Source organism: Macrotis lagotis, chromosome 2 (genome assembly GCF_037893015.1).
Source record: "Macrotis lagotis isolate mMagLag1 chromosome 2, bilby.v1.9.chrom.fasta, whole genome shotgun sequence".
In the NCBI taxonomy this organism is placed as follows: Eukaryota; Metazoa; Chordata; class Mammalia; order Peramelemorphia; family Peramelidae; genus Macrotis; species Macrotis lagotis.
The window spans coordinates 243,623,107-243,642,656 of record NC_133659.1 but is presented as its reverse complement, the minus strand read 5'-3'; the positions used below and the strand labels follow the sequence as shown (position 1 = coordinate 243,642,656).

Sequence of the window (19,550 nt, the reverse complement as noted above, 5' to 3'; positions counted from 1 at the left end):
TAGGGTTGTGAGGATCCAGTGAGAGCATAATTACATATCATTTAGCACCAGTGCTTGGCACATAATAAGTGCTATGTAAATATATTTATTATTATTCCAGTTATTGATTTGATCAAAATTAGGTGTTGAGTTTATTTCATGGTTTTAATTATATAACATAGAAAAAACTTTTACATGAACCCAATCAGTCCATATAGAATTTGAAGGAAGCTGTCATTACAAGGAAGATAATGTTATCATAAATATAGTTAACAGAAAAAAACTCTAGTCTCTAATTAAGTGTCTAGTTCTAGACAAATAGTAGGTGTATACAAATATTTAAGACCAAGAGTCATTCCTAATAGAGAACTGATCAAAGAATATAAACAATTCTCAAAAGGATAATTAGAAATCTCTTGGGGGGGGTGTTTTTGTTTTTTTGCAGGGCAATAGGGTAAAGTGACTTGACCAAGTTCAAACAGCTAGTAAATTTTTAAGTGTCTGAGGCTGGATTTGAACACAGGCCCTTCTGACTCCAGGGTCAGTGTTCTATACACTGTGCCACTTAGCTGACCCTGATCTTTGAAAACTTAAGAGTCATTTGAAATTCTTTCTGGAGTCCAGAAGATCTGAATTCAATTGTGACCTCAGACACTTAACTAGCTAAATGACCCTGGGCAGGTCACTTAACCCTGGACAGTAGTAAAACAATGGAAAAACTTAAGCCTGAAATTGTGGATAAAATGGGACAGATGAGATATAAGAATCCTTCTCCCCCCCCCCTTTTTTTTTGCCAACCCTGTCAGAATATACAGTGCTGCATATGATGTCAGATTTGGCTGATAAATTTATTATTTTTACTTAAGCCATTTTTCATACATCTTTTTAAAATTTGTTTTAAAAGTTGACTCTTTAGTGTGGGAATATGATTTCTTTATGCCTTTGTTTCCTGTATCCTTTAGTTAGCCACTTTGGATCAGGAATTTCTTATCCTTGAGTCTGGTAAATTTCAGGAGGGTCTTTGAACTTGGATGGAAAAAATAATCATATCTTTATTGGATGTTTTTCTTTGCAATCCTTTGTAATTCATTTTTTATTTTAAATACATTTTGGCTGGACAGCTAGTGGTACAATGGATAGAGCACTAGCTTTGGAGTCAGGACTTAAGTTCTCCTGTGTGACTTAAGCCTAGCTGTGTGACCTTGGGCAAAGTCACTTAATCCCATTGCCTTACAAAAAACAAAACACAAAAACCATTTTGGGAAGAAACTTCATCAGGCTGCCAAGGTCATCTTCCTCAAATAAGTCATTTAATACTGAATGGAACTATTCCTCGGACCTGTCTGTAATGAATTTTCCCTTAACAATGGTCTGGTTTTTGCAAATGGGGAAAAATGATTCCTTAGCCAAGATTTTACAGATCTTGAACTGACATGCAAACTTCCATTACCTATCACAGCATCTAAATCATGTAGGTCCAATTCTACATTAATTTGTAAGACATCTGATGTCTTTGAAATGACAAAAAAGATAACCCCTTACTGTCCAAAAAAAATACTATTTTGGGGGAAGGCTATCATTTTCTTTTTCTAAAATTTCTAAGACTTCAGTACAAACTTTTATAAATTCTTCCTTGGAGGCTTGGTTTGGTTTTTGGATTCTGTAGGAAGCAGACTGAAATAGACTCATATGTCATCATTTTGGGTGACACAAGTTAAAAGCATAGTTATTGCCATGTGAATGGGGAAAAATAAGCATTTATTATTAAGGGATACTGACATTTCAGCATATTTAATCCTTAACTGCTTTAACTCAGATCTTTTGGAAAAATCTCGAGCAGTTCGTCAAGCTAAAGATGAACGTACATTTCACATATTTTACCAACTATTGTCTGGAGCAGGAGAACATCTAAAGTGTAAGTTATTAATGCATTGAATAAAACAGAAAAAAAGTTTAAAAGTTTTTTCTTGGGATAGTTTTGATTTAATAATAAAGCTTAGTCTTTTCTCTTGAAAAAGGTTACAGTTTAGGGGGTTTTTTTGCTAATTATGTCTTAAAATAATTGTTTCGCTCAGAACATATGTTGAGTTTTTTGAATGCATGTAGTCTTTCTCAAGTTAAAATTTAATTAAGTATTCCAGGTTTCGGTTGCATAAAATAAATGAAAAATCTGTATGAAGATTGGGAGATGTTTTGATTGGCATTCTTTTGTTTATGAGCAAATATCGAGTTTAGATTCTTTTTTAAAATCCACTGTTTCTGTTAAATTATTGTGATGTGAGGGGGCGGCTAGGTGACACAGTGAATAGAGCACCAGCCTTGGAGTCAGGAGTACCTGGGTTCAAATCCAACCTCAGACACCTAGCCGTGTGGCCTTGGGCAAGCTACCCCATTGCCTTGAAAAAAATCTAAAAAAAAATTATTGTGATGTGATTTAAAAAATGAATATAAAGACAGCAAGCAATTCTAGGGAAGAAGTTTAAATGTATTTTCAACTAGCACTTTGCTTCAATCAGGTGATAATCATGGTATTGCTTCCATTTTAGAAAAATTAATATGAATATCAGATATTGGAACAGTCATTTATAAAAAGGATAGTCATGGGGGTCTGAAAAAGTGATGTAATAAGTGGAAATAGGAAAATGAGACTTGCGGTAAAGATTGGGTGTTTTGTATCTTTCTACTGGTTATAAAGATTTTATTTCAAAAGAGGTAATGAAATACCTAAAATTGGAAACATGCAGTTAAGGCAATGATAATTTGTTATATTGTAGTTAATAGTTCATTTCAAATATTGAAGTAAATTATTGTTCATTTATGAGTAATTGTTAAATAAAATGTTTTATTTTCTTTTTTCTTCAGCTGACTTGCTTCTTGAAGGATTCAATAACTATAGATTTTTATCCAATGGCTATATCCCCATTCCTGGTCAGCAAGACAAAGATAACTTTCAAGAGACAATGGAAGCGATGCATATAATGGGCTTCTCTCATGATGAAATCTTGTGTATGTGTGGGATCTGTGTGATCCAATGTGCACTTCAATAGAACTTTTAACACTGATCAATCAAATCTTCAAACAGCTGCCAAAATACCTTCTAATCTGACTACTTTCCACTTCAAAAATCTTCAATGCTTATAAGGATAAAATAGAAATCACATTAGCCTGGTATTTAAGCTCTCCACATTCTGTTTCTCCCTTTCTTCCATAGTTCTATGTCCTATCCTCCATAAAAACCCAAATTGACCTAATTAAACATTCTCTGAGCTTAGCATCTTCTCTCTATGTAGTGATATAGTTTTACATCAAAGAGCTATGTGTCATCTTTTTTGAGCTGAAAGTACTCTTTCCTTACATTTTTTCCAAATACTTTAAAAAAACTTCTCTTGGAAATTCAGAGGAGTTCTCTTTTGCCTCATTATCCAATAATCTGAGTTGTCCTCCCTTAATAGCCTGTAAATTCTTATAAACAGGAACTATAGTTTTTCATATTACCTCTAGAGCTTTGTTATTTCTAGTATTTGTAGGTGGTAAATTCTTAAATTTATGTTGTAGTATGTTGTTCCAAAATGGGATACAAGTAGCAAAAAAATCTTATGCCTATTTTTCTTTTTTATGGTTTATTTTTAGTTTTACAATTTTTCCCCTAATCTTACTTCCCTCCCCCCACCCCCCAAAGAAGGCAATAAACAATTGTGTTTATACCATTGTTTCCATATTGAATGTGATGAGAGAGAAATCATATCCTTAAGGAAGAAACATAAAGTATAAGAGATAGGAAGATCAGACAATAAGATATCAGGATTTTTTTCCTAAATTAAAGTTAATAGTCCTTGGTCTTTGTTCAAACTCCATAGTTGTTTCTCTGGATACAAATGATATTCTCCATTGCAGATTGCCCCAAATTGTCCCTGATTGTTGCACTGATGGAATGAGTGTGTCCATCATGGTTGATCATTGCCGCCATGTTACTGTTAGGGTGTACAGTATTTTTCTGGTTCTGCTCATCTTGTTCAGCATCAGTTCACACAAATCCCTCCAGGCTTCCCTGAATTCCCATCCCTCCTGGTTTCTAATACAACAATAGTGTTCCATGACATACATATACCACAGTTTGCTAAGCCATTCCCCAATTGAAGGACATTTACTTGATTTCCAATTCTTTGCCACCACAAATAGGGCTGCTATGAATATTTATGCCTATTTAAAAAAGAACAACCTGTAATAAGAATTATAAGCTTAAGAAATAACAATGACAAATTTTAGACCTAATTCGAATGTATCAATATTAATGTTTTTTGCATTTGCCTTTAACATAGCAATGCTTAAAGTAGTGTCTTCAGTGCTACAGTTTGGAAACATCTCCTTTAAAAAAGAGAGGAATACTGATCAAGCTTCAATGCCAGAAAACACAGGTAATCTAATGATCATTTTAATTTTGATTATAAAACATGATAGTAAATATGGAAGAGGGAGAGATTTAAATTATGACAATAACTTAAAAAATTGTTCATGAAGAATTTCTTTGTAAGTGTCTTCTGGAAATAGTTCTCACAGTTTTCATATATAGAAATCCATCATTTTCAGTTCTGAAATGCTCCAATTAATTGTAGAACTCAATTACATACAATTTAGAGAATTATCTTTGTTTAATAGGCCACCTAGGTGTGCAGTGGATAGAATCCTGGAATTAGAGTCAGGAAGATTCAGTTCAGAAGTAACTAGCCATGTGTTGACCCTGGGCAAGTTATTTTAACCTTCCACTTCAATATCTTCTCTCTAAAATGGGAATAATAATAGCACCTACCTCAGTGTTGTGATGAGGTTCAAATAAGAGAATATCGTAAAATGTTTTACTATTATTAAACCTTCAAGCTCAATATAAATACTTGGTAATGGGTAGGAGTACTCTTACTACTCCTATTTCCTGTGATTTTTTTTTTTTTTTACTATCTTAAATAAAGATAAAGAGAGTTGCCTAAATCACTGAAAGGTCAAGTGATCAATCTAGAAATTGGAGTTCTCTATTTACTGTCACCTTGCCTCTTAAAAAAGTCCATTTATGTCTTCTGCCTTAGAAATCTGCTCTCTGTTTGTGGCCCCTAGTTCATCTGTTTTTAACCGATCTGCCATTTCCCTTCATGCTTCACTAGGTTGTTATTCCAATCTTGTGATTATAGAGCTCCTTGTTTCTAAACTATTAAATATATAACTTTTCGAGGGTTTCTTGGGATTGAAAGGAATACACTGGCCTAGATTATTTAATTTTCTTAAATATCTCCTCTCTTCATATTTATGCACAATAGAGCAGAAATCGTTTTGCTTGAGACACTGTTTACTTCCTCTTTAATTGAGGACTTTCACCTTTTCATCTGTAAGAGAACATTGAATTTGATCACTGAAGCCCCTTCCAGCTTTAATCCAAACTTTCTGTTTCAGTGGAACTTAGAAGTGTTTTGATGACTCTCAAACATATAATTGATTGTACCTGTTTTATTTGTTATTTTCTTACCTTCTATCATATCCTCAGAGGAGAAAAAAAAACCCAAAAACATAATTTCAAACTATATGGTACTTGTGCTTTTTCGTGTGTGTGTGTGTGTGTGTGTGTGTGTGTGTGTACACATATATATATATATATATATATTGATGTTCAGTTTTTGTGAGTAGTTTCTTTTGGGACTCCATAGTAGTTTTATTTTGACAGTTATATAACATTCACTCTGTGCCTGGCATTATGCTAAGCACTTTACAATTATCTCATTTTATTTTCACAGCAATCCTGCAAGTTGGTGCTATTATTATTATCCCCATTTTACAATTGGGGAAACTGGGGCAAACAAAGGTTAAGTGACTTGCCCAAGTTTATATAGCTAGAATGGCTGGATTTGAATTCAGGTCTTCCTGATTCTAGGTACTCAGCATTTTAGTTGCATTTAAATTTTCAAAATTTATACAGTTTGGATTTTGGAAGTTTGAAATAAGGATTTTTTGATTTGTTTTTGAAAAAAAAGACCCAATGAGGTAAGAGATATTAACAGATCTATTCATTGTGTATCATTTTCCCCCAGTTCTTATTATGTAACTTTGATCTCATAAGTGAAAAAAAATACATTTACTTTTATTTCTTTTTTATTCTATCTCTTGCATTTGTCCCATGCATTATAGTAATTTTTCTGTTGACTACTACCTTTTTTTAAAAAAAATTACTATTCAGTACTCATTAATTCAGTATTCAAGCCTTTTATCTTGAATCTAATATCTTGGCATTTCTGTTTTAGAGACAGATTCAAACTGCCATTGTCTTTCCTCTTCCCCCCACAGTCTTTCCTGTCTCCACATATATCTTCCCCAAGACATTCTGAGGGAACAATATTAGGAAAGATTATAATATTATTAGAATATGGTTTCAGTCTAACATTCCAGAATATTAACTATTCAATCCTTGACTACTCTTTTCAAGTGTTCTCTGGGAGCATTCCTTTTTTGTTTTGTTTTTTTTGTTGTTGTTGTGGTTTTTAGGTTTTTTTAAGGCAAATGGGGATTAAGTGGCTTGCCCAAGGCCACATAGCTAGGGAATTATTAAGGGTCTGAGGCTGGATTTGAACTCAGGTACTCCTGACTCTAGGGCTCTATCCCCTATGCCACCTAGCTGTCCCTCTGGGAGCATTCCTAAGGCACTGGCTCTGTCATATCAATATCTTAATTCTTTCTGACTAGAGAAATGAGTACTAAACCTTAGTGTATCATGGGCCCAGGTCCTTCTGGGTTTAGAAAGAGGAAAAATCTCAAGAAGAAAAGTATAATTATTTGTTCAGAATTTGGTTTTGATCCTTAATATACAACCTTAAGAAAAAGTCTTTTGGGCGGCTAGGTGCACAGTGGATAGAGCACCAGCCCTGGAGTCAGGAGTACTTGAGTTCAAATCCAGCCTCAGACCCTTAATAATTACCTAGCTGTGTGGCCTTGGGCAAGCCACTTAACCCCATTGCCTTGTAAAAAAAAACCTTAAAAAAAAGAAAAGAAAAAGTCTTGCACTTGATTACCATAAGGCTCACCCTAAAGAACTACTGTAGGAAAAAGTTTTTTAGACTGGAGAATTATTTCTTAATATTTTGGGGGAAACTGAAAAGTTTTTAATATGCTTCCATAGTACCCTGTGACATGATTGACTTTTGAATTTTTGTAATTATATTAGCTATTTAGATTCTGTTAAGTAATAAATTATTACTAGATTTTACTTTAGTCATTGAACATATCTCAGACTCAAAGTAGGAAGGAATTTTAGGGACCATCTGGTCTACCTCATACTTGAATAGCAATGTTTACTTCTAATGTGTGTGTGAATATACCATTTACTATTAAAGCACATCCCATCTTTAATTATTAATTAAATTTATTTAATTATTAAGAAGCTTCATTCGTTTCACACATTTGAAACTTGTCCATTGCTTCTGGTTCTGTCTTCTGGAGCCAGACTGGACTGAGCATATTTAATTCTATTCTACATGATAGCAAGCTTTCTAGTACTTCAGAACAACTCATGTGCTCTCGTCAAGTCTTTTCTTGACTAAACCAGTCAGTCCCTAGTTAAGTAATCCTTTTATGTAATGATCTCAAGATCTTTCGCTTTATTCTCCTATGACAACATATGTATGCTTTCTAGACTGTGTGATAGTTAGAACTGAACACTATTTCAGGTAACCACAGGTCTCTTACAGTCCTCCATTCTGGAAGTTATGCCTGTCAAAGTAAAAGTAGCCTACAATTTCAATTGCCTTTTTGTTGTTTCCCAATATCACTCATATTAAGTTTACAGCCTTCTAAAATCCCACATCTTTTTTAGCTGAATTTCTGTCTAGCCAAACTCTCTCCATTTTTGCATTTATTTTATACTTGGATGTTTTTTTTTATCCTGAAGCATAAGAATTAAAAGTTTTCTCTATAAAATTTTGTGTCATTTATTTAACTCAGTATTGTGACGTGCCAAAATGTTTATTACCCAGGGATCCACCATACAAGCTATCCTTCTCAGCTTTGTGTTTTCTCCAGTTCTGATGAGCATGCTAATTAATGTTTTCCAGGTCATTGATAAAATGTGAAATCATATTAGACCACACTTTCTTCCAACAATTTATTGGCAGCCTAGCTGACAAGATTTTTACTGGTACAAGAGTACACAACCAGTTTCCAAATCCATTTTCTTATATAGACATCTAACTAACGAGTTTAGGTCTAACTTTACCTCAAGAATGATGTGATAAACTCTGTTCATATCTAAAGTATGGCATTCTCTCATTTAATAGTCTTTATTACCTTTTCAAGAAGGTAACAAAGTTTGTCTGATAATGACGTGTTCTTGGTGAAGCCATATTTGCTGCATCTTTTTAGAACACTGCCTCCTTTTAGAAATATTGAGTCATTACAGTTGGGATTTTCTTGGCAAGGATATGGGAATGGTTTGCCATTTTCTTCTCCAGCTCATTTTATTACATGAGGAACTAAGGCAAATAGAGTTAAATAATTTGCCCAGGGTCACATAGCTAGTAAGTAAGTAAGTATCTGACATCAGATTTGGACTCAGGAATTTCTGACCCCAGGCTTTGGTCATTGGCTGGAGTCTAAAGTAAGCTTACTGACTTAGAGTTAAGGAAAATTGTGGAGTCCAGAGAGAAGACCTGTGTGACCTTTGTCTAACTTCTCATGATTGTCTTCTTCAATGCCATTTTCACTTAATAAAACAACCTACCTGGATCCTCTTTGAAAGTAGTGGCACCATTCATTTTCCTTGATAATAAAGAGCTTCTCAAAAACACCTTGGCATTTTTGTTTTTCATCTTGTCCTTTTTTATAAGGGCTTTTTATTTTTTATTTTATTTTTATTTATTTACATTTATTTATTTATTCATTTACTATATATATTTATTTATTATTTATTTATATTTATTTATTTGTTTGTTTGTTTGTTTTTTGGCAAGGCAATGGGATTAAGTGGCTTGCCCAAGGCCACATGGCTAGGTCATTAATAAGTGTCTAAGGTCGGATTTGAACTCAGGTACTCCTGATTCTAGGGCCAGTGCTCTATCCACTCACTGTATCACCTAGCTGCCCCTCATCTTGTTCTTGCAGTTAAGTCTTTTTTTTTAACATTAAGTGTCTGAGACCGGATTTGAACCCAGGTACTCCTGAATCCAGGGCCAGTACTTTATCAGCTGTGCCACCTAGCCGCCGCAGCAATCATTTTTGTAAGGTTTTGAGTTTCACATTTTTCTTCCTCCCCTCTCTCCCCCACCCCCAACTGAAAGCAATCTAATATAGTTATGTTGTATAATTATGTTAAGCATATATCCATATTAAATCATGTTGTGAAAGAACAATCACATCTAAAGAGAAAAACATTGGAGGGATAAAACCCACAATATATGACGGTCTCTTAAAATTGAAAATAGGAAGCTGTGGACTGCATTTTAACTTCATAGTTCTTCTCTGAATATGCTGGTATTTTCCATCACAAGTCATATAAAATTGTCTTTGATTATTATACTGCTGAAATGAGCAAACCCATCATACTTGATCATCACACAAAGAAGTATGCTTAAATGCCGTTGTGCTTAGTCCCTTGCCAGTTTTTTAGTTTTCTTTTTTGTTTGCTTTTTCCTCCCTCTTTTATGAAGTGATAATGTACTTATGTTATTCTATCATGTTCCTTAAGATTTTACAGATTGTTGCAGCGCATTTGACTGAGAGATACCTGTTTCTCCTGTTTTGTTGTTTATCTTTAAAATAACAACCAAGGGGCGGCTAGGTGGCACAGCTGATAAAGTACTGGCCCTGGATTCAGGAGTACCTGGGTTCAAATCCGGTCTCAGACACTTAATAATTTCCTAGCTGTATGGCCTTGGGCAAGCCACTTAACCCCATTTACCTTGCAAAAAAAATAAATAATTAAAATAAAATAACAACCAAAAAACACTTTGATTTAGTAGAGCGCCAAAATGCTGCCTGTGTTTTATAGACTCTGAAGCCTAAAAAAGGCATTAAGAACTTAGAGATTTAATGTAATTAATTAGCTATTAAACACAAAAGCAGGGGCAGCTTGGTGGCGCAGTGGATAGAGCACCAGCCTTGGAGTCAGAAGTACCTGAGTTCAAATTTGGCCTCAGACACTTAATTACCTAGATGTGTGGCCTTAGGCAAGCCATTTAACCCCGTTGCCTTGCAAAAACTAAAAAACAAAAAACAAAAGCAAATAATGAAATGACTGGGAATTCTTAGTCTAGAAAAAGAAAATTATCTTCACATCTCTAAAAAGATGTCAATAAACTGGCTTGTTTTTGCCCATAGCCTGTATGCTGAGAATATAGTTTTTATATTTTAAAATAAATTTAGGTTGCTTTTAAAAAAAGTATGGACTTAAACTTTCACTTTTTCCCCCCATAGCAGCATTAGTGTGAAGAGCACCAATATAACAATTGGAAGATCTGAATTTTAGTCTAAACTTTACTATTTAAATATTACAAAGATTATAATAACTACAGTTTGTTCAGTTTTAATTTGGAATGGTTGCTTAACAAAACTTTAGTGATAAAAGATTATTCCTGTGATATTGTTGATCTAAGAGATTCTAGGATCAATCAGCTTTCTGCCAGTGAAAGTCAACACCTTTTCTGGAAACTTAGACCCTTTAATTTAAGAGTTGCTCAGAGTACTGAGAAGTTGAGACTGTCCAGAGTCAAATAGCTAGCATGTGTCAGAGTTAGGTCTTCCTGGGTTTGCAACTAATGAGGGAGCTAATCTTCATTACTAACTGTATTTACATTTGTTTATATAAATTATCCTTTTTATGTCAGTTTTGCCAGTCCCCAAAATAGTTGCGGTTATCACTTACTAGGTGGCATTGTAGAGAGAATGAATAAACTGGAGTCAAAAAGACTCATCTTCCTAGTTTCAAATCTGATGTCAGACATACTAGCTGTGTTTCCCTGGGCAAGTCACTTCATCCTATTTGACTCTGATTCTTCAACTGTAAAATGACTTGGAGAAGGAAATGGCAAACCACCTGACAAAGTTTATTTGCTAAGAAGACCCCAAATGGGGTAATGAAGAGCATAAAACATGAAAAATGACTGACCAACAACAAAAAGTAAAATGTCTTATGATTTCATCAGAACTATATTTTGCCTTAGTAGACAATTTAAAAATAACACTTCTTGTCCAGCCCTCCTATGATGAATGTCTCAAAATGTTACAATGCTAGTCTATCTAAGTTTGTTTAATGGGCCCATACTTGAAGTTCTTTCAGGATTGAGGACTTGACAGAACTTGATAATCTAGGATCACCTATTCCTCATGACAAAGCTCATTAGTAAGAAGAACATTTCTTAAATATTGTAGTATAACTCATACCAAAATACTATTATTTTTTCAATATGTCTTCTATTTTGCCTCTCTTCTACTTTTTCCTCCACACATTTCTTACTTAGTCCTGCCTATATTTTTATTCAGCCCTGTATCTTTCTCCTACGTTTTCTTGGGTCTGCTAGGCCAAGTATGTTGTTCAGGAAAACACCTATAACATCCATCCTTTTTTAAGCTCAGTTTTTGGTAATTGGAGAAGGGAGGGTAGAGAGATATCAGTTTTTTACTTTCAGACTGCCCAATCACCTTCTTGACTCATTTACCTTCCTAAAGTGTTAAGATTCCCAGTACACATCTTGTTTTTCTACCCACACTTGTCTCATTCTGAGTTGTAAAAATTGTTGTTTCTTAAATGTAGGCTTTTTACCTTTGTTCCTATTAAATGCTATTCTCTTTATGTTTAGCTGACCAGAAGTAAGATGTGTTACTTTGTGGTTCTTTCAATGTGATTTAATAAGTGCTTGTGTTTTTGTTTTTAGTCACTTCTTAAGGATAATAAAACTTTTACATTATTGCCACTGTTAGTACTAGTTGATATAGCAGAGTTCACAGTATTTTTCAGGATTAAATCTTGTTAAAATTTCAGTTGCACAAAAACTCTGTCATCTCCTGGGGATGAATGTAATGGAATTCACTCGTGCCATCCTTACTCCTCGAATCAAAGTTGGCAGAGATTATGTCCAGAAAGCCCAAACCAAGGAGCAAGTAAGTTTAGTAATAATTTCTTCAATATTTTCTTTTATGGTTACACTTTCTTAACATATAACATTGAAAGAATACAAATTTCAGTCATCTTAAATAATTGTTTTTTTCTTCTCTGATTTTTTTAACTTTTCAAAGTCAAGAAAGAATGAAACCAAGTTTTTTTTTTCTCCTTTGTTTGGTTTTTGGTATTTGACTTTTTTGTTTTTATGATTCCATCAGTGTAAGAAACTCCTTATGAGAAAACTTGCTCTACCAGTATACATCGGCAACTGTTCTGTCTCAGAGGGACACTGAGAGATTAAGTGATTTACCCAAACTGAGGTAGCTAAGTAGTATGTCATAGGAAGGATTGAAATCTTCCTGACTCTAAGGCCTGACTCTCTATATTACCTCTTCATGATATTACTTTTATTCATTTGCAAAAATTTTCCCTTTTTTCCAGAGCCCTTCTTTTTTTGTCAACTTCACCTTAACCATATTATAATAATATTTTATATTCACAGCAATCTTGTTAGTAAGGAAAGTAATATTCCCTATTTTTTTAAATGGGGAAGTTGATTCAGAGAAATAGGTTGTTCTGTATCTCATGAGTTCATAAATGCCAAAGCCAATCCATAGGTCATTTGACCCTCTACAATCCAGTCTTTGTACAAAAGTCCATTCCAGGTTCAAAATGTCTCTCCCTTGGTAGCCAATATGTGTTATCTTTGTCACAGTAGTTGGCTACCAAGGGAGAGACATTTTGAACCTGGCTTAGCTGAAAGACAAAGAACCTTCCTGAGGTAAAAGCCAACCAGCTATCTGACTTGCCTGTCATGGTTCTTTTTAAGAAAAATTATAAGGAACTCCAGGGGATGACTCTGAAATGCTCCTACTGACAGGACTTATTTAAATCCAACAAAAGCATCCTTTCCCATAAGACTTCCTTATGAAGAAGTCATGTCCTCAAACCAGTTTCCAGTTATTTGTGATAAGTTCCAGTTATTTTGTGATAATCAATACACACATTCTTGTTTTTTGTTTTTTGTTTTTTGCAAGGCAAATGGAGTTACGTGACTTGCCCAAGGCCACACAGCTAGGTCATTATTAAGAATACACACATTCTTAAAGGACTTGAAATCATCTAGTCTAGCTACCTTACTTTATAAATGAGGAAACTGAAGGCCTAGAAAGGTTATAAGATTTGCCCAAGGTCAAAATGTGATTTGAATATAGGTCTTTTAACTCCGAATATAGCATTTTTTTTTATCAAACTGTACCAACTTAACTTCCTTTCTTTCTTTGATAAAGCTATTTAATATGAGTAGATCAGTCAAAAGTTTAAGAGTTTAAATTTTTTATCTCTAATTTTTAAGTCATTACTGCTCAGTTGAAAGTTCTCAGATTAAATACTTGATACATTTTGATTTTTCAGGCTGATTTTGCTGTAGAAGCACTGGCAAAAGCTACCTATGAACGTCTTTTTCGCTGGCTTGTTCATCGCATTAATAAAGCCCTGGATAGAACGAAACGACAAGGAGCATCTTTTATTGGAATTCTGGATATAGCTGGGTTTGAAATTTTTGAGGTATTTTAAATGTTAATTTGAATTATTTTTATTGATACTTTTTCTTTAGTGACCAATTGGTGCTTCATTTCATGCTAACACTGAGTTTGCCAATGTCAAATCTGTCCCTAATACCTTAGATCTCATAGTTATCCACAATAGTTCCACTTACTCAATCAAAAACTTTTACATTCTTCTGACTATTACTATCATTCTATCACTTCCTTCGCGTCACCCTGTGATAAAGTAGGAGATGTTATATCATGTGAAGGGAACAGAGAAAAAAAGTTAAACAGAGAAATTGATATTTTATCCTAGGGTCAATAAGAAATTCCTAGAATCATTTACTGGGGAGTCAGATTTACATTTAAAGTACATGTTTTAATAGAAATGTATAGTATAATAGTATGGAAAGAGGAGATTTAAAGGAGAGAGATCAACTAATAATCTTTTAAAATAAAAATTTAATTAAAAAATTTATATTTTATTTATTTATTTTGAATAACTCCATGGAACTTTTTTTAACTTTCTCTGATACTGATGGTATTCTTCATTGCAGATATCCCAAAATTGTGCCTTATTGTTGCACTGATGGAATGATGTTTGCTATAATCTTTTTTTTAGGGTTTTTTTTTTTTTGCAAGGCAAATGGGGTTAAGTGGCTTGCCCAAGGCCACACAGCTAGGTAATTATTAAGTGTCTGAGACTGGATTTGAACCCAGGTACTCCTGACTCCAGGGCTGGTGCTTTATCCACTGGGCCACTTAGCCGCCCCTGTTTGCTTTAATCTTAAGTGAAAAGTATTAAGGACCTATAAAGTGATAGAGAAGTATCGAAGAAAAGGAATTGAATATGAGAGATGTCATGCAAGTAAAAATGATAAAGTTTAGTAATTCAGTGGATAGCTCAGATGACAAATAGAGAATAATCAAGATTAATCATATGCATGTATTTTTATTTTTTATGTCCTTAATCTTGAAATATAATTCCTATTAGAAGAGCTCTTTGTTACTTAGTATAAAAGAACTTAGTAATTGTTTTGCTTAATTTGAAATTGTTTTCCTGAAATTGCCTAATTCACAGTTTGACCATAATGAATTTGTGATCCTGTCTTCCCCACAGTTATTCCATCATGGAATTTTTCTTTTTGCCATATTTAATCAATATAAGATGATAGTTCAGTTATTTTTCTAATTTGTATTTTTATTAGTGATTTTTGAATAGTTTTTTTTGATGGTTGTTAATAAGTTACTTTTTTTTAAAAAAATCATTCTTATCCTTTGTTCTTTTGGAATGGTATTCAGTCCTATTGATTTTATCGATGCTCAGTCGATTTGGATTGTCACATTTTATTTGTGATTGATTTAAAATCTTTTTTCTCCAATTTTTAATTTCTCCCTAATTCTTGAAGCATTGATTTTTATTTATTCAGAAGCCTTTCAAATGTCCAAGATCATATTGTCTTTTCTGTCTGATTTATATGTTCACAGATCAGAGATCTGGGAGCTGAAAGGAACCTTAGGCCAGTTTCCTCTAAATTGACTTCCTCTTTCTACAAATGAAGAAATTGAGTTCAGATTCCTTCTCTGGCATTCAATTACTAGTGTGACCTTTGACAAATAGCTTATCACCTCTCGACTTCATTTTCCTTATCCATAAATTGAGAGAGGTGGAATAGATGACCTCTTCAGTTCCTTTTAGTTCTGAATCTAAAATTCCATAGTCTTTTTTTATCCTGTCTTCTTAGAAGTTCTTCCCTAAATGCCATCCACTTCTAGTTCTGAGGCTTCTTTCACAGCATGATTAATTGGAAAGTTTATGTAACATGATTGTACATACATTATGTATATTGGATTTCTTGCTATCTTGGGGAGGGGAGAGGGAGAAAAATTTGAAGCTGAAAATTTTATAAAAATGAATGTTTGAAAACCATCTTTACATGTAACTAGAAAAAAATATTATTTAGATTTTTCAAAAGCACTTCCCGGGGGCGGCTAGGTGGCATAGTGGATAAAGCACCGGCCCTGGAGTCAGGAGTACCTGGTATCAAATCCGGTCTCAGACACTTAATAATTACCTAGCTGTATGGCCTTGGGCAAGCCACTTAACCCCGTTTGCCTTGCAAAAACCTAAAGGAAAAAAAAGCACTTCCCTTATCCATAACCTTTTATTCCCCTTTCCTTTTTTGTGATTTAACTTTTGTCTTAGTTACTTGATCTCTTTTGTTGACTGTGTGTTTTTATTTTTGGAAAATAGCCTTTTAGAAATCTCATTCTTCCTTAACACTTTTACAGTTGAATTCCTTCGAGCAACTCTGCATCAACTATACCAATGAGAAACTACAGCAGTTGTTCAATCATACCATGTTTGTCCTTGAGCAAGAAGAATACCAACGGGAAGGCATTGAGTGGAATTTTATTGATTTTGGACTAGATCTGCAGCCCTGCATTGATTTAATAGAACGACCAGTAAGAATATTCATTTTTACTCATATATTCATTCACATTCTTGTGACAATTAAGCAGTATTCTTGGAATGGAAAGGGCATAGGAAATGGAATTTTAGACCTAGTTATAGAGTTAATGGCAGCAGTCAGTTAAATTGGCAGGCAGCTTCTCTTAATCTTCCTTTATTCTTATTCCATTGCCATAAATATCTAGAATTCAATTAGTTTAAATTTCATAATGTTAGTAATGTTAACAAGCATTCTGTTGTCATTTTCAATTTCTTAGGTTTGCCACAATTAGAGTTTATGTGTAATTATTGTGTACACGATTTCTTCTATTGGACCTGTGATTTTATTATTAAAATATCATCAGACAAATATTCTTTGTCCCCATTGAGATCAGCAATTGTATTTATGTTCTTAGAAAACTTAATAGGCACTGAGGCATTAAATGATTTACCCAGGTGTCATACAGAAAAGATGGCTCAGAGATAGGACTCTAATATAGACTTCCTGACTCCTACACAGGCTTTCTACCTACAATTCCAAGGCTACCTCCTCTGGGATTGTCTCAAAATATTCAAGGTTGTGTGTGTGTGTGGGGGGTGTTTGTGTATATATGTGGGGGGTGGGAGTATGTATGTATGTATGTATGGTCTGTGTTCTGCCCAAAAAGGCAATAGGGATAAAGAGAGTGCCTACTTGATCCCTCTCCCTTATCTCCTGCCAGTAGTGAATAGTCACTTCTAATTTAACCTTTTTGTTTGATGTAAAACAGACAAAAGGTAGTTCTTGAAAGAGCTTCTTCAATTATTTGCCATTTCAAAGCAGAAAAAAAATTTGGGATTTGGAAGTCATGTCAAGAAGAGGGACACTAAAAATACAGTACGGTAACATCAGTTTTTCAAACAATTCTTAGCCCTTCTTAAGCTGTTGAAAAGTCACTGTAGTAAAGCCCTACACTTTACACTTGAACTCTCCCTCCAAGATATATTGACTTTTATTTAATGAATCCTTCTTTAGTTTATTGATTTTACAGCTCCTAGCAAATTGTCACAGATTTTTAACCTTTTGGTATGATGAATTCCTTTGTTAGTCTGATGTGCTAGACCTCTTCTCAGAATGTTTTTAAATAATTGAAGGAAATGCTTGGAACAAGCAGTAGTACAAGAAGTAGTGAATTTCTCTTTGGGATGTCGGATGTTATGAAATACATTGCTTATCTTTCTCAATACCTGTATCTTATTTTGTTTGACAGTAAGTTTTAGATTTTATGTATTTGTTAATTTGACCATAAAACAAAAGGTAGGAGGGGAAAAGATATGTTTTAGAGTGGCGTAACGGAATTAGAAAGCTCTAGATTCAAATCTCACCAAGTGCGGGCTCTGGTAACCCTCTCTAAGTCACTTAAATTCTCAGTGTCTCAAGCAATCCTAAGACTGAGTAGAATAGTGGTTGATAACTGTTGGTAATACTTACACTTATGGAGTCACATTGCCAAGGCCAAAATAAAAGGGTAGGTGGCTATAAGTGTAATGTCACAGGCCCTTGGGAACTAACAAATCTCAATTTTAAAAAGTGGTATGAAATAATTAGTTGATTGCGCCCTGGTGGACACATCTTCCTCTAATGAGTTTATGAGAGAAATAAACAAGAAAAGGTCAGTTCAAAGTTATAACCCAGAATAACTCACAGTTCAGTTCAATAGACTTTCTTTATATAATAATCCCTAGTTGAGAATGCTGGGCCTGGAGTGACAATATTGTTAGTGTGGCTCAGATAACTTTAAACTTTCTCTACTGTCTTTATCAAATAACTTAGCATCATTCCCCCCCCCCCCAGAACCCAGTAAGAACCTAGTAGTTTGAAATAACACATCACTTTGAAATCTGCAATAGAAAATTTGAAAGGTAGAGATAGAACTGTATTATTTAATGTATCTTAAATGTTTTATAATAAGTATTAACTTATGTGCAGTATTATCATTTAATTGGTGAGGATACTTGGCATAAATCTTTCAAAAGAAACTGTCTCTACCCAGTATAAAGGAAACTTGACCAGGCTGTAAATAATATTTCATGAATATGATACAGTAGAACACAGATTTATTAAGCAAATATTTAGTTCAGGGCAATATAACAGAATTTGTCTTTGTTTTAGGGATATTAGTCTAGCAGAGGGTTAATGTAATATGCAGTATCATAAGATAATGGGCAGCTAGGTAGCGCAGTGAAGAGAGCATTGGGCTTGGAATCAGGGAGCCTCAATCTTCAGATTTGACCTCTGACACTAACTTTGTGACCTTGGGCAAAAGTCTCAGCTTCCTCATCTGAAAAATGAACTGGAGAAGGAAATGGCAAACCACTCTACTGTCTGTCAAGAAAACTCCAAATGGGATCACAAAGAGTTGTCAGGCAAGATTGAGATGACAACAATAAAAAAAAATCACATGATAAATACATAGAAGATATAAAACAAATGGGTTTTTGAAGATGAAGTTGTAATGAGGGATGAGAAAGGAATATCAGGAAGAGGGTAACTTACCACTACCCTTTTTTTCTTTATACTATATAGGTTTCTTCTCTAGAGTTTTAACCCCAGAATCTTTTAAAATTCTTTTTGTTTGAGAAGCTCCTCACCTGAAGTGAGAAAAATTTGAATTTGAGTGCTGCCTTAGATCCTCAGTAGTTGTGTGACCCTGGAAAAGCCTCAGTTTCCTTCTCTGTAAAATGAGGATGATAGCCCTACCTCCCAGGGTTGAGGTGAGGATCAAATTAGATGATATGTAAAGTGTTTTGCAAACCTTAAATTGCAATATAAATAGTAACTGCCATCATTATTATCATTATTACTGAGTGAAGAGTATCAGAAGAGGTTTGTTTCACATTTATTAATACTTCTGCCATTTAGTCTTCCTCAAATTTTCCTAGACCATGGTTTTTTGGGATTTTTTAGGTTTTTGCAAGGCAGGCAATGGGGTTAAGTGGCTTGCCCAAGGCCACGCAGCTAGGTATTTATTAAGTGTCTGAGGCCAAATTTGAACTCCGGTACTCCTGACTCCAGGGCCGGTGCTCTATCCTCTGCACCATCTAGCTGACCCCAGATCTTCCCAATGAAATGAGCTTAATATTTTTCTAACTCAGAAAATATTTTCATAATTTAATTGGAATAATATTGTAAATTAGTTAGATAAGATTTTCCTTTTAAAAATTATATTGGCTTTCTTCCTACTCATGAACAGTATAATATTTAGATCTTATTTACTTGTAAAAACTTTTATTTTTATGTTCATATGGATTCTGTATATTTTTTTAATTTTTATTAAAGATATTTGAGTTCTCTGTATATGTTTTGACAAGTATATTGCTAATTATTTTAAATGGTCTGAAACAATATTGAATAGTATAGCTGATAAATAACATAGTTTCTCTATTTTTCCTTTTGACTAAATCTATT

The 19,550-nt window shown here is 34.0% G+C and overlaps 1 protein-coding gene across 3 annotated transcripts in view; it reads left to right on the top strand.

Annotated features, from left to right (window-relative positions):
• MYH10 (myosin heavy chain 10) overlaps positions 1–19,550 on the top strand; it is a 214,991-nt gene that overhangs the window by 97,577 nt on the left and 97,864 nt on the right. For all 3 annotated transcript variants that reach the window (XM_074225583.1, XM_074225584.1, XM_074225582.1), the window contains 6 exons: positions 1,796–1,894; positions 2,842–2,985; positions 4,299–4,394; positions 11,984–12,102; positions 13,517–13,669; positions 15,943–16,116. In XM_074225583.1, the coding sequence (XP_074081684.1) occupies positions 1,796–1,894; positions 2,842–2,985; positions 4,299–4,394; positions 11,984–12,102; positions 13,517–13,669; positions 15,943–16,116 (785 nt within the window). The remainder of the gene's footprint in view (positions 1–1,795; positions 1,895–2,841; positions 2,986–4,298; positions 4,395–11,983; positions 12,103–13,516; positions 13,670–15,942; positions 16,117–19,550) is intronic.